The sequence below is a fragment of the Melanostigma gelatinosum genome (assembly GCF_949748355.1).
Source record: "Melanostigma gelatinosum genome assembly, chromosome: 8".
Lineage (NCBI taxonomy): Eukaryota > Metazoa > Chordata > Actinopteri > Perciformes > Zoarcidae > Melanostigma > Melanostigma gelatinosum.
The window spans coordinates 2,915,024-2,931,758 of record NC_136641.1 but is presented as its reverse complement, the minus strand read 5'-3'; the positions used below and the strand labels follow the sequence as shown (position 1 = coordinate 2,931,758).

At 42.5% G+C, this 16,735-nt stretch overlaps 1 protein-coding gene across 1 annotated transcript in view; it reads right to left on the bottom strand.

Annotated features, from left to right (window-relative positions):
• prkcz (protein kinase C, zeta) overlaps nt 1-16,409 on the bottom strand; it is a gene marked incomplete at its 5' end in the record, with an annotated part of 127,926 nt that extends 111,517 nt beyond the window's left edge. Inside the window, 4 exons of the mRNA XM_079273326.1 lie at nt 5,989-6,039; nt 6,249-6,338; nt 7,182-7,303; nt 16,333-16,409. Coding sequence (XP_079129452.1) covers nt 5,989-6,039; nt 6,249-6,338; nt 7,182-7,303; nt 16,333-16,409 — 340 coding nt within the window. The remainder of the gene's footprint in view (nt 1-5,988; nt 6,040-6,248; nt 6,339-7,181; nt 7,304-16,332) is intronic.
• Nucleotides 16,410-16,735: the final 326 nt, after the last annotated feature.

Below are 16,735 nucleotides of genomic sequence, written 5' to 3'. Positions count from 1 at the left end.
AAGGGGGCCGAGCCATTACCACAAGCAACTCGCAGTGTCACCTAGACAATGAATCAGGGGAGAGCCTTGAAGGATGAGCACTCAGCCTGGTGTTTTAATCATCTCGTCACCTTTTTTTCCGACAGCTTGGCACAATCAGCCTGAACCCCTGAATCACCACACACATCTTTGATTTGTTCTAAAGGTAACAACAACACGTGCGGGCAAGCCTGGAGGAGTTGTTTTGAGTACAAACTCTTAAACAGGCACTTTTCTAAAGTCGATGTGAAACACGTTGAGCAAACTGCTGCTCGCAACCGCTGCTGCAGCTCCCGTATCCACTGAACATGTTGTCAGCAGGACTGATACGCATTTAGTTACTGATTGATTCCAGCAAAACAAAAGAGAGAGAAAGCGATTTCTGGAGGAATTGCGGTGTGAATGCTTGATGTTGAAGAGCTGACGCTAAACTGGATTGCTGGCTTAAAAGGTTAAATAATACCCATGATGCATGAAACATGTTTGTTGAAATATTCCACATATTTCAATAAACATTTATGTTCGTGGTGTCAAAACTGTGAGGATGGGAGCAGGTTAGAACCTGGGACAAAGACATTTGTGTTTTCAGTTTTCATGGGAGTCAATGCGGCTGTTCCTTAATGTGTAAGTCTGTTTGTCTCCTTTGCTACGTTGTATGCAATAACACACATTATCCTGCATTTTGAAGCTAACATTGTGTATGAAGAGTGAAAAAAGATGTTGGAACGTATGAAAGGTATGAATACTAATACATGTTGAAATAAATGAAGTTTTTACGATAACAAATGTGGAACTAATTGAGTTTCCTAAAAGAAATCAGCTAACATGAGCCCAGTGTCAAGCTGAATGAATAAAATGAGAAATGGCCATTCAGTCTGATGAATATTGAGTCTAATGCCTGATACCTCTAAATACTAGAACATCCTAAGAGACTCAGCAACAGTCACAGCAAAACACAGCTGCAGTCCCCTCCACAGATGGTAATAGTTGTATAGTCTTCGTAATTATCATACAAACTGAAAACTACTGACAACCATTGCAATTTATTAATCCACTTCCATAAAGTTAGAAGAATTATAAAAAAAAGACTATCGGTAGTTCAAATTGATGCAGCAGAGCTGAAAGTATCCCAACTCTTTCTCCCTAGTATGGGTCCAAAAACACTGAACCCTACATTTCCCATAATTCAACTTCATAGTGTCCCTCCCTGCCTGGTAAACACCCAGGTATTTCAAACTTCATGCCCACAGTTCGAAAGAATCCGGAGGACATCACCAGACATGTTACCAAGCTCCTCCAGAACCACAGTCAGCATTATACAGTGGTTCCAACCATCACAACACTACACAGTCTGCTGCATTTCAAATATAGTTTGCATCAAGAGATTTTTGAAGGTCACTATCGCCAATATTTTGTCACATTTTCCACTCATGAAACTATTGTCATAGTACAAACCTTTCCAAAAATAGAAAAGGTCTCTCAAATGCATTCTTGTCAAGATGGATGAGCTTGTGAAAACAGCAACTGGACCATTAGAGTCTATTTAGGTGGAAGGATTCCAATACAAACAGTGCAACAGTGTTCTATGTGCAATCAACCTGCATCACAGCCAGTATACCAGAGGACACTGTCTCGATACAACACGTCTGAATTTAGGACCAGCACCAGCCCGATACTATGCTTAAATCATACCCTGCCACAACAAGGCAAGCTTTACACACAGATCTGCACACCAAGAGGGTGTCTCACTGGTTAGCAGGTGCAGCCTCTGAGTGGACTGCCAAACAGACAGCCTTTTTCAGGGCTACGATACAGTGAGGGAAGCCAGCCAGGAACAGGCACTCGCCATGCTAGCACGGCTAGCAGGATGCATGCACACAATACCTGCAGCGCGGGACACGATGTGAATCAATCAAACATTCTGATCATTTAGATCTCTCCCACGCGCACAAACATGAGTCCAGGCCAGGACACACTCGTCCAAATCCATTGTCTCTGGGTTTGGCGTGGAAACACAGACAAGATTGATGAAAAGATGGATGGATGGATGGAAGGATGCAGAAGTAGATAGCTCACCGGTTTGCCTCCTTCCTTTCTCTCCACCTCTTTCAGCACATTATCCAGGCTGTGTGTATGTGTGTATGTGTGTGTGTGTGTGTGTGTGTGTGTGTGGCAAGCCGGCAAGGAGACACACTGCTACATCCCCTCCTCTTCCTCTCTCTGACGATCCCTCCCTCCTCTCTCCTCCCTGGCCTTTATTTAATTATTTCCCCTCTCTCTCTCTCTCTCTCTGTATCGCTCCTCACAGCTGATGGAGTCGCCTTGCTTTTCTCAAGGCTGTTTGATTGTCTCTCTGTCCATTTCTTCCGTCTTCTTGTTATCCTCGATGAAGTCGTCTCACTGTTTTTTTGGCGTGGCAGGTTGAGACAAAAATAGAAGAGCGAAGGAAAAGAAAATGCAGTGGCTGCCTTGTTTATTAAGAGCTGATATCTGCATAGTACAATGCTACTATCTCTCTCTCGCTGTCTTTCACTTTCACACTGTGTCCCCTCGCCCGCCTCTGTGTCTTGTGTGATGCAGCAGCACTGTAGGCTCCTCCCCGGAGAGACAGCGGTGCCATACAGCTGAGAGAAAGAGAGGGGGATGCTGGGAAAGCGTGGTGGCAGTGGGGGGGGGGGGGGGGAAGAGGAGGGTGGAGCTGTGGGTGGATGGGCGGTGCTTGGCGGTGGGGGGGTGCCAGGGGGTGGGGGGGGGGGCTCTGCTGGAGAATCCGGTGCAAGGCAAGGCAGCCTGTGCTGAGCGCATCATCCTGGATTTGAATACGTCCCACCCTCCATCATTCTCTCTCTCCACACAGAGGGGGGTCTGTTCACTCTTCATGCGCACACACACACACACACACACACACAGACACACACTTCAAGCCTGAAAAAAAGCAAGCTGCTTTTAAGGGGAGCCTTGCCAATTGTTGTCAGCTCTACCTTTTGATGAGACATTTCAGGACATCTGTCAGTTTAAAGCATAGAGTTGACAACAATACAAAAGAAAATCTGGATTTTATTTTGGTAACATGAATTTACCATAATCACATGGGACCATATATCATTTCTTTTTATAAATTAAGCGTTTTCCAGGAAGTCAGCCATTATGGATTTGTTGCATTCATTTTTAACTTTCTTAACACGTTTGATGCCGATGCTCAAAAAATAATTAGACTCTATAGTGCCCCCTCATTACATTTTGCCTTCAAACCATTTTTGACACCCTCGGTAACCTCGGCAACCAACGGAACTTTCCGCATGCATCAGAACCTTGCAAGAATATACAGTGATTGGGTCAATGCACGTTTTGCAGGCTCCGTAGCGCCCCTAATGCGTGGCAAGCCTTAGTCTGCATAAAGTTGATCCAATATTCACGAAATGTGCACATTGCTCTCGTATTTCATATTGGCGTTCATTAATTCAGCTCAACAGGAAGTCTACCATTTTGAATTTTTTTGCGTTTCTCCAAGGCGGCAACCTCTGCTCTAAAAAGTGAAACCTGCATTCTCTCTACTGTCCACCAGGGGGCGAATCCTCTGGTTGTATAGAAGTCTATGAGAAAATGACTCTACTTCTCTCTTGATTTATTACCTCAGTAAACATTGTAAACATGAATTTATGTCTCAATCTCTAGTTTCAAGTCTTCTTCAATGCAGCATGATGTTCATTTAGTACATTATGGTCCATTTAGAGTCACACAGACCATAAACAGGGGATGCTTTAGGGCAGGGCTAAATGTGGTTGAGTAGCAGCTGCCACTGTCTGAACCGTATACTTCCCGATGTCACTCCTTTGCAGCCTAAATATGGTCACCACTGGTTGAAAAGAAAAGATGGCGATGGCCTAAATCAAAGATGGCGACGGCTGATATGCCGAACTCGAGGCTTCAAAACATCAGTCCACAAACCAATGGGTGACGTCATGACGACAATATCCACTTCTTATACACAGTCTATGGTTTCTACTGCATGCAAACTCTTTTGAACTCCTGCTACAGGTTTTATGGCTACGGTACGTCTTAACACCCAAAGGTCAATTACAGAGCTGCGATGCCATGGCGAGGCATGTTTTGTCATGAAACAGAAAGCAGTTGTAACTCAACCATACATTGTTCACTCTGCCCCAAATGTAACATGCTTGTTGAGAGTCTAGATATCTGCATGTCCATATTGACTCACAGTTATAGTGCCACATACTGCCAACAGGGAGACAGCCTTCTAGGACGAACATCATCCAATGGACCTTTACATTGGGTGGTCCACACTTGATATACAGCAACATAATGTAAGTGTGTTCTCTAGCGCCACATCGTGGACATAGGAGTGATTAACTCCTTCAAGCAATGTCTAATATATGAAACTTCAGAGCATTGTCAATCGATCTCCAGTAACAACGCACAGCTGCCAATCCCACCCTGTTAGGCGTGGCTACGAGGGCACGTTCTTTGATTTGGTTTTATTTTCTTATCGAAAAAAAACAAGATGGTGACGACCAAAAACCAAGATGGTGACGACCAAAAAACAAGATGGTGACGACCAAAAACCAAGATGGTGACGACCAAAAAACAAGATGGTGACAGCCAAAAACCAGAACTATAGCTTCAAAAAGGCAGTCCACAAACCAATGTGTGACGTCACGGTGACTACGTCCACTTCTTACATACAGTCTATGATCTGATATAAAAGGCTAGTTTACATTCTGTTTGTTTTACTGATGAGAGGACATAAAAAGAATGAGATAGTCTCTCAACTTCTCTTTAATGAGTTTTTTGATAGGACTTAGAAAGTATTTAACATGTGTGCTTTCAACATACTGTATATGTCTTCGAGCTGGTTTATCTATTCAAGATCACATAATTTGATGGCAATAAATGGCAGTAAAATGGTCAGGAATCTTCAGTTAGGCACAAATTTGTTGTTTTATAGAAAAGGCCTGTTGACAATTAGGTAGATAGTCTTTCTTCTTAAAGTGACCCTCTTTTTAAAAACGACAAACCATCTACTGCATAGTTAATCAGAAGATATCAGTACAGTCAGCCTTGGAAAACAGACACAGTGCCTCTCCCTCCTGCACTCAACAACACCAAGCACATGAGAAAACAGCAGGAAGCCCCAGTTATTACTGTTACAGTACAGCGAACATCAGCCACAACACGACACATGGACACCAGACACAGCGAGACCTTCATCACCTACCTACAGAATGACACTCTGCTCTTCACACAGTGAACCAGGAGTCTGCCTCAGCACAAACACACAGGGCTCCCGTCCCATCAGACACCCACAGGCCCTCTCACGGGTGCTGAAACCTGCTGTCACAGCAAATAGACAGGGAGTACATGAAAGAGACGCAGAGCAGCAGTGGCTACGGCGTCACAGTTACACAGCATTGTTGAAGTTAAAGAGCAATCTTTAGGCTTCTTTAGAAGGAGGCTATACATGTATTAGCCCTGTGATGGACTGGTGGCCTGCTCCGCATGCTGCTAGCCTCTTGTCCAGTGTGCTGGGGTGGACAAATAGTACAAGCTAGAAGGACCCGATGATTACCAAACAAAAGCATTTGTTAAGATTAGTATTTCTGCCTTAGTCCCCTAGCCTGGGGGTTAAAACGCTGAAGCACAAAAGAGAAATTGTGTCTCTGCAGTGCTCAGCCTCCGTTTCACCAGCTGGAAAATCGTAAACTCTTAATTTCACCGACTTCTGAATCCACCTCTGGCTGCAAAATCGCATGATCTAACTGTAACTCTGTGACCACTGTTCACTCTGAATCATGGCTAACTCAGGCTATTAAAGAGAAATGAGTCTTCTAGAGAGCCCTCACCCGCCTCCACCTTGTACTTACACCACAGCCAGGTGCCAGGTACAGGGGCGCTTGACCTAGTTTAACAGTGCCATTGGGGGTCCCCGAGGCGGATAGAGGCTTTACTCACTGTCTTCTCCAGGGCAGGGCATACCGGGCCGCTCCGGGATACTGGGGAAGACTGCAGAAGACAGAAAATGAAAGGAGATATCAATCCGATGTTTTCTGTGAGAACAATAAACTAAATTTAATCCCTAACCCTCAACCACATGCAATCCAGATGATGAACACCCTGGATTTGTATTAATTGTATTAATTAACAATGAATAAATGGAAAAATGGTAAATAATTTACAGTAAATAATGTAGTTAAAAGTAGGAGCTAACTCACCGTGCAGCAGCAGACCAGACCTATTGGTTCGATTGTAAATACGAAATGCCTCCTCCAGCTCCATCTGAGACGAGATGGTACAAGGGTCCCCTACACACACACACACACACACACACACACACACACACACACACACACACACACACACACACACACACACACACACACACACACACACACACACACACACACACACACACACACACACACACACACACACACACACACACACACTGAATTGCGCATAGAAGCATCTGATTCTATTGTTCATTCCGGAAGAAAAGTCCTTGTGTCTTGGCAAGCCAGTCAAAGGTTGAGGAGCTGTAGCATTTATTCACCAACATATAACCTAAAGCAGTCATTCCCAAACACTGGGTCGGGACCCACAGGAGATTTTATTAGGGTCAAATAAATTAGCAGAATTTCCTACATAGTCTTCGTATTTAACATTTCCATTTGCAGTACACCTTTGAGTGACATAAGGGAGCCTGAATATTCCTATTGTTCTGATAATTGTAATCTACTTATAACAATCCATTCCATTATCCAAACTGCTTATCCTGTTCAGGGTCGCTGGAGCCGATCCCAGCTTACATTGGGCGAAGGCAGGGTACACCCTGGACAGGTCGCCAGTTCATCATATTTACTTATAACATATAATCTGATATAGACTTGTATTTGTTTTACTCATGAGAGGAGATGAAGAGAATGTGATAGTCTGTTGACTCCTGAATGTATGCATACGGTCTATATGGTCTCTCTCTCACACAAAGTGAATGCTTAAAGGCCTTTGCTCCTTGTATAACACATTGTAGTTTAAAAAACATCTTAAAAGATACATTTCAAAAACAAAATCCCAGAAGCTTAAGAGTCAACACGTATGGACCAGCACCAATTATTTCTAGCGGACACCCTGCCGTGAGTCACACCCACCTTCATCATCGATCCACTTGAGTGTGATGGGCTGCTGCTTGGCAACGCTGCACATCGTTCTCACCTCCTCGCGCAACTCCACGAAGGTTACTGTGGCGGCCAAGTCTGCCATCAACATGTCCCTGATGCACACACACAGAAAATGTCAAGAGTCACTTTGTGGAAGTGGAGCAGAGATCAAGCGATCCCACGGGGGGTCCCAAGAGAGAGGAGGAGACCGCTCACTACTATCGAATTCAAAGCACACTCATCTCATCGGGCAAGAAACTCACAGTCCTTGGACGTGCAAACGGTTTTGACAGAGAGGAGATGTTGGCTGGGTTTAGAGTGAATGACACTGATCATGTCTGTTGCATGTGTTGGTTCAGGTCAGCCTCAGCTGTTTACCAGCGTGCACCAATGTTAAGTGGCAAATTCAGAATAGAGCATCTTACTACATCTTACTAGCCATAAGAGGTACTACACACATGTTTAACGTACATGAAGGTCTATTCTTGACATTGGAACTAGCGGAGGAAGACAGTGGACTCATGAGTAACACAAGATCCACATTCCATGGTTGAGATTATTTAGTGGAATGTTTTTTGTTTCTCGACGACACAGAAAGCCTGGAGGTGTAAACGTCTTCCAGGCAAGGAGAATCTGATGAAAACTGTTATCAAGGGGCATTATGGGGAATGTAGGATCAAGCACGGTAGCAGCAGTTTGTGCCTCTAATTTACTGCGTTATCATTTACATTTAAGTCATAAATCTATCATCTGTTTATAAAAGATATATGCCCCAAAATGTCTTTAACTACAGTTACTTCTGCTATGAAAGTAATACCCACATCCTCACAGCCTCTTGTGACCATCTGGATAAAAACTGTTCAGAAAAAAAGAAAAAGGTTTGACCCATTTCAAAAGTCGCAACTCTATTTTTCAAGTGGCCTAAAATGACAGAAGTTCTTGCCATTTTGTGTGACACAAGAAAAAGATCTGCTAAATTCAGTATTTCTCATAGATTGATGTATTTGTGGCGACCTGCCACAGTCTCAGCATTGACTGCCACATATTGATTTTCTATGTTATTATCATCCATAGTGATTATTTGCATAAAAACACAATTCAAATGATTAGGAAACAAGTGATTGTATTCTTATTCAAATATTTGATTTGATTAAATAATCATTGCATTATTAGATCTAATCTTATGTTGAACGCTGCTTAGAGCAAGTGTTGGGGTGTGTGAAGTTAAACAGGTCATAATTCCCTCTTTAATATCTATTTTATACAGAATATCTCTCCTTTGTCTTCCAGATATCCTTTTTCACTGTGAATGAGGTCACAGTACAGAAGCTCAAGACACTGACTCTGTTCCACTGGACTGCACACATTTCAATACTGAAGCTGTCAACTAGACAGTTGGGACACACGTTGGTTGAGACTTAATGGCCATAAATCATTTGTTTATCATCTGGTTTTTAATGCCGAAATGAAACAGAAAGCACAAAGTGGATGAACTTCGTTACTGGTCCTAAATACCATGGCAACTGCTGCAGTTTCATGACCAAAACACACTCATCAGTACCGGAAAAAAGAGTTTGTGCAGCAGATCTTGAAATGATCGACGCCAAACCAAACGCCACTGAAAGCTGTGTGACCGACCAGGAAGAGAGCTAAACCGCTAGGACCTGAGGCTGCTCCATTCTCCAGCCTGCTCCTCGCTGATGTCCAGCTGCTCCTAAATAAGATGGATGAGAGAAGACTCTGACATCTTTCCAGAAACCTGGCTTCATCAGAACACCCCGCATCAAGCTATTGCACTTGACAGGCAACAGACAGAAGGCGAGACCGCGGTAAGAAGAGGGGAGGCGAGCTGTGTGTTCACACCGGTGGTGATTGGTGCTCAAACGTAGTCAAAGTGCTTTTGTTGCTGTCGTTTACATTCCTCCCGATGCAAATTCAAAAAATGTACTACAGGAATTGTATGAGGTCATCAGCAGACACATGACCAAAATAAATGATGGTATTTTTATCATAGCTGGTGATTTCCATCAAACAAATCTCTGTTTAACCTGAATTCCACCAGCGTGTCCACTTCGCCACCAGAGGATATTCCTGGCAGCTACAAAGCAGGGGATTCAAACCGCCCACAACATCACTGGTACCATCTACTGAGCATCAGTGATATTAGTGATGAGGTGCCTGCAAAGAGCTAAACCCACCAGACACAACCTGTTGCTGTCTGGAGAGACATACAGAAGTATCAGCTGCCAAACCACCAGACGTCAGAGCAGCTTCTTCTTCGCAATCATCAACTCATCCTGCATCATAAAAAGAAAATATATTTATGTTGTTGGAGCTATTTATTTGATATTGTATTTTGTTATTTCATTGATAAGTAGTATTGTTTAATGATTGTAGATGTTTTATATATTAAGATTATTTTCTCTTCAATCGTAATTTGTTTAGTAATATTATTTTTTGGGTAATTACTGTGGGCACCTGTTGCTATTTAAATGAGTAGAAAGATAGGACCAGCATGCACCGGGGTGGGCGTATCGTTTTTACCAGCTGCACAGCAGCATTGCACTGCACAGGACAGGAGAGACAGCACGATAGGAGTTTTGTTAGTTAGTTTGTTTGCTTGTTTTATTTGCTTTATTTAATAAATACACAAAAATGGAATCCTGCTTGGACATTTCACTCTCTTCTGGCTTCTGACAATATATATATATATTAACGCATTTTTTTAATTTATTATAATTCTTAATTTATTTTTATTTTTTAATTGAGACAATACATATACATAACAAGAGGATGACAAGAACAGTGGGATAAAAGCCAGCAAACATCCTATAGTCATCCTATAGTCTCATGTTTAGTCTCAAGCAACAGAGCCTATTTATAGCGCATAGAAATCGGACCAATGAGAGAACAGTTTGCTCGCGCGTGGCGTTTGTTTACAATATTTAGTCCGCTGTTAAATGTTGCAGTGCAAACCGAACAAAGGGGCAACTGCAACATTGTATCATATTAATCACTGAATCAGAACAAAGCAAACGAACTGAAGGTGTGAAAACGCCCTGAAACACTGCAACAAAGTTTCAATATCTTTCAGTGACACAAGGCGTCACTTTTAAAGAGCAATACGGATGCGAGCACACACGCACAGGCTCAGAGGCAGATTATCACATTTAAATTTACAATCAACCATACATAGAATGAGACTGCAGTTGTTTTGGGCTGTTTTGTAACTCCTCCAATTTGGATATAAACAATGTAAGGGGCTTTTGACTTGCACTGGCATGCTTGGTGTTCAGGTGGCGACGTAAATAAGAGCTTCAGACTGTTAGCCAGAACCTCACTGCACACCACGCACTGTGGCTTTGGGGAATCTGCATTACCAATCCAAGTGAAGCCCAGACACAGATACTTTTCATCATAATTCCTTTTTTTATTTTCCTTGACTCCGCGACTTCCGCTGCTCTCCCTGGACACGACTGGACATCGCTGCGGTAAAGTCAGCAGACACTCAGATCTCCGTGGTCAACTCAGCAGACAATTACATGTTAGTGCACCTATATGCTGAAACTTACGGTAAACGCATTTAAACTGCACAGATCGGGAGCAAGCGAAGGACTTTGAAAGTTAGCGGAAACATTAACGTGAGACAACATCCGGTTTCTTCAGACGAACATCCGGTTTTCAGAATAAGATGCCAACAAAGTATGAATTCTATTCATATTAAGTATGAAACATGCTACCTGCATCTCGTGAACCAAATGTTATTGCCCTTTTGTTCATATAGCAGTACTTTTAAAATAAAAGTGCGCAACACACTACTTTATAATTCATTATTGAACTTTGCCATAACAATGCGATCAATCGCAAAAAATCCATGCGATTAAATATTTTAATCGTTGCCCAGCACTAATATATATATGTAGCAAAATGGGACTACAAACTGGAACCCTTTTGTACAATGGTCATGAATAAACTTGTAATCAGTGGATGACTTTTTAAATAAGGGTGTGCATGTTTATTTTCAACAGCAACCCTCACTGCTCAGCTGCTGGCTGAATGTATTTATTCATACCTGCAGTATTTATTCACGCAGCTTCTGAAAATCAGGGTTTTGAATGGAGACTGGGCCAAAGACAGAGCCAGATACGTGTGTGCGCTGTACTGTCAACTAATATCAGAACCTGAAACATGTGCAGGAGCTACAGGGAGTGTGTGTGTGTGGCACTTTATGGCGAATGTTAGTTGGACTCTGACAAGGTGGAGCGAAGATAGCTTGCTTCCCAGCAGGCATTGCTCCACACAGTCAAAACCCACACAAGTCAATGTGGAACGATGTCACACACACACACACACACACACACACGCACACAAACACATGCTCAGCAAAGTTCCGCCGATATAGAGATTGGGCAATATATAAATCACATGAATCCAACATCTGTCTTGTAGTCCAATCAGCCCTGGTTGGGTTGACTCTGATGTGATCTGTGTGAGTATGGTTAATGATATCATATGTTTACCGTGACATGTTATCAGGTACCCATCTTCCAGAACTTCTTGACTAAACCTTAGTGAACATGAATATAATTAAAAACATGTATGATGTGCTACAAGTGTCTCCTACTGGATGTCTCCTCTGTCCTCCTTGTAGACATATTACATTTATTTATTAAAGGTTTTTGAAAACCAAACCTATTGAAGCCCAATGCATGAGGAGACATCTCTGAGTGGGACTAGAGGCAGTATGGCTGACCCTTGCACTGTTTGCTCTTGAAACTCCAGAGTGCTCAGCACACTGAGGGCTCGGCCATGTTCCAGCACATAAAGCCACCTAATCACCATGTTGATCTTTGTCCCCTCTAATCACCTGTAGCTCAAACACTGTACAATGGTCACTGTGTGGTGGTATGGTATGATGGCAACATGCATTGTTTATTACTGGTTTCCAAATACTACAGAACAACACATTACAGTTTTCACTTTTAACCGTATTTTTGGGAAACTCCATTAAACAGAATGGAGGTAATTGACCGACAGAATTTGGACCGAAGACATGAAATGAATGCAGCCGTGGATGGTAAGCTATGTTTAGTATGCTGGACTTCATAGACTGATGACAACAGACCGGCACCTAAAGCTAGAGTGTATACAACAGTATATAGTTAAGGTCAACCCCAGGGTGCATAGCCAGTCAGACTTCCAGACAACACACTGTAGGGATTGACAGTGAGCTTTACTTCCAATGGTACATAACAACTAAACACATTACCTTTAGAATAATGGGCTCTTGGCAATCTCTGGTTACCATCATGGCTGTTTCCCCTTGTGAGTCTGTGTGTGAGTCGTCATGGCAGAATGTGGTCAGGAGAAAGATTCTCTAAGAACGTTGTGTTGTGGAAACACTCAAGTCTTCCGTAGCCTGTTTACTACTCTTTTATCTGTACTTTGGCCAGTGTTTGGTCAGCAGCTGTTACAATGTCTCTCCGTTGTTCTGTTCACTCTATTAGTGGAAACACACTGAGCTCTTTTCCTCTGCCCTATGAAACACATGGGATTTATGGAAGAGTGGAGAAATGAATGTGTGAGAAAATCAGTTTGAACCAATCTGATACATGTAAAAAAATACATTTGTGTGTGTGCGTGTGCGTGTGCGTGCGTGCGCGATAGCAACGTAGTCTCAGTCATAAGTCCTCTTTTCTCAATAAGGCTGGGTATTAAATCGCAATTCCATTTTTCCTTCCAGTGACCACTGAAATATGTCTGTCGGATCAGAACTGCAGCAATGAATGTCTGGTCCTCTTCATAATCTTGTTCACTTATTCTTTGATTAGATTATTTCTGATTTCAATCACAATGGATTTTATTACATTTATAAAGTTCTTGTAAGGCTCCTTGTATTTAGACAGTTGACAATTGAGAGGTTTGGCTCATTTTGTTAAAATATATATATACACAGAGTATACTGTACATTCATCAAAGTAAAAAGTACTGGTTGTTGTATTGTACTGTATCAGCCCTTCTTCCCAAACACAAAACACTTAAAAAACATTGACAGCAGAACTTTTCATGTGGTGACCAGGAACTGCACTGCCTGCACAGCAACCTGTGACAAACAGGTCAAAAGGACTTGAATGCAAATTCAACACACCACATCATTGAAGATTATATAAAAACTGACTGGATTAGAGTTTAGTGGGGCCACAATGCCCCTCAGCCCGTGCATGCCCGTGCATACCCCCCTAAATACATCTGAGAGCTGAAAAGCACTTCTGACCCAATTCAGAGTTCAGAGTAAGTTTAGTAAACTGCAACCTGGGAAGCAGCAACATGTCAACAATAAAGGAAACAACAACAGTTCATGATGTGTGTCGGTCACATGACCATTGGCCTCTTACTGCCTAGTGTTCATCAATCTGAATAAATGGACTGTACTTGTCATCATTCACACACATTCATACTCTAATCACAGAGGCTACCATGCCACCTGCACATCAGGAGCAAATTGGGGTTAAGTGTCTTGCCCAAGGGTACTTTGACATGGACTGGAGAACCCAGGGATCGAACCGCCGTATTTGTCACCACGACGTCACCCATTATTGATTTTTGTTGTTGTTTTGATTATGTTTTGCCTTTATGAAGGTACAGTTGAAGACAGGAAACAGGGAGACAGAGGGGGCACCACATGCAGCCAAGGGCCACGGGTTAGAACCCGGGCCGCTACAGTAAGGACTCAGCCTTAGTATATGGCGCCCGCTCTACTGTTTAGAAGCCTGGAGATCTGGACAAATAACTTTCATGAACTAAAAGCACACTGTGAAAGGGTTAAAGACCTAAGACAAAACCACGGACAGCTCCCAGACCTCACAACGCTGTGGTAGAGACCTGTCAACCCTAAAGCATCCCCTGCTTTATGGTATTGTATTTATGGTTTGACTCTAAATGGACCAGAATTTACTAAATGAACATCATGCTGTATTGAAGAAGACTTGAAACTAGAGATTGAGACCATAAACTCATGTTTACAATGTTTACTGAGGGAATAAATCAAGAGAGAAGTAGAGTCATTTTCTCATAGACTTCTATACAACCAGAGGAGTCGCCCCCTGATGGACACTAGAGAGAATGCAGCTTTAAGACACTTCAGCTTCTGCTTCCTTTTACAGAACCAGAGGCTGCTCTGTGCTTTTAAACTTCTTTCTGACAATTAAAAAATTTAAAAGTATAAAAAACCCTAAGTGTCAAAGAGCGGAGCACAAGTCCCCACAACGTTATTTGGAGTTATGAGGTCCTTTAAGCTAACTGAACAAGGGGGCTTTTCATTGTTGAACCTTTTCTGATCTCTGAATCATTAGATGGCAGTGTGTAACGAGGGGCCAGTGCTGTTAGTCCAGCATGGATCCATTCATCCATTCATGCACTTAGTGGCATGACAATGTCAACGAACCAGTTCTGAAAAGATCGGTAAATGAGTTGATCTTCAGGGAGTAATAGATCATATGTATATTTGATTCAACATTGAATTCATTTATTGAGTAACGAGACTATAGGTGTGGTCCCATGAGCCCCATATCAGCATGGCACAGATATATCCGCATCTCATTTCTAACAAGCAATGGCAGTACAGGAATGCATCATAAACTGGGCCTCCATTACTTGTCCACCGGAGAACACTGATGACTTAATGTAGGTATGTGGCAATATCCGCGTTTGCCGGCGGGCATTTTCTTCTACGCTCTCTGCAGGCCGGGTCACTACGTACACAACGGATCTCTGCATAAATGCGGTGTTTTCATTGGTTCTCATGGGGTATTTCACCGGAAATCTCTGCTAACATAGAGGGAATGCCCAGAGTCAGTCTCATTTTCGATTTTTTTTTCGTATGTGTAGTTCTCGCGTCGAACGGGGAAGTTGAAAGTTTTGCTCCGAAAACAACCCCACATAGACCCTGACCGAGCAATCAGAGAACAATAGGATGTAAATGGAGATGTTTAACCATATCTTATCTGTAAACTGACGAAGTTTCGTCAAGATCTGACGATCAGAAACATGTTAAATAAGCTCCGGTTGAGTCATTGTGTATGTAGGCCATCGCACTGAAATCCATCATGGCGGCTTGGAATCGGCTCCAATAATGCCCGATTAAACTATTCCCCATGCTTTTAAAAGTTGAAATAGCACCCCCTGGCTCTTCCAAAAGCATCCTAAGATACAATTTAAGTGCATTGTGTGGAGGGATCAGCTATGACGTTTCCGACAATTACAGATAATTCTTTGTCAAGATTAGTAATTTGCGATCACACTTTTCTTAAGAAACTAATGGAAAACAATAGAGAGGAAAAGACGTTTTGTTTTAAAGTAAAATTGCTCTAATTTCGTTATTTTCCAATGGATGTTAACAATCTTAGTCTCATTTTGTTGTTTTTTTCAAGCTTAATCCAGTCAGGTAGATTTTAAAGGTTTTTGAATAGTTTGAATTTTTTTGTCACATACCTACTTAATGTTCACAACCACTCACTCCATATCTTGGTCACAGTTCTTTAAATGTTAAATAGAAGAGATACTTTCATTTCTACTTAACTTTGTTCTAGATCTTTCTCTGTCTCAGCAACACACTAACGCACCAACAAGGTGACTAGAGGCCGTTCACGTGCTGGTGTTTCAGGACGTAGATCTCACCTGTCCACTATCTCACACTTGGCACTGCAAGGTTATATACATACCGTTGTTAGTTATTGTTGATATAACACCAGCATTGATGCATTTCATCAAAGTACTGTCATGTTATTTCGTGTATGGCTTCAAACACATGTCAAAGTGTGCAGTTAGTTACTCTTTGATGACATCAATCATTGGGGCCCAGACCAGCATCCTCGTTACTACAAAATGTAAAGGAACACAGCGAGAGACTTTAACACCAATGCTTATATCATTTCTTTTTTTTTAGTAAACTAGTGGCATTACTTGAATTCTTATTATTGTGACTGTGCCCAGGTGAGTGTGACATTGGTCCGGTAACCATGTCTGACTGATCTAGCTTGATCTCAGGACCCCACACACCAGCAGATACTCCACAGGTGTTTCCCTTCTCCTCGTTAACGCCGGATAACGTCCCTGTTTCCTTATTGTCAAATAACGTACTCACCCGCAGTAGTGTGCTTTAATTTTCACCAACACCGAGTCCAAGTCCATTATGGATCCGTTTGACGCTAGCATATGCATTGCAAGGTTTGGTGTAACGTCAACGATAGCCCACCGTTAACTGGACAGGCCCAAACTAGCTGTACCACCTGTTCACGTCGGCAGATAAAAGCGGACCGTTACATAACACAGACAGGAGTAACGTTCCGTCCGATACTCCCGAAAGCAAACTTGTCGAGCGACTGTGAAGTTTCTTTCGTTAAGTCACTGATAGCAGTTTCTCCGGCGGGGGAGTAGTCAAAGTGGCCTGTTTGACACCACCATTTCGGGGTAAATGTTTCAAAATAAGACAGACACTAACCAAGTTATGCTGAATTGGGATACGTGATAAGACTAGCACTTTTATT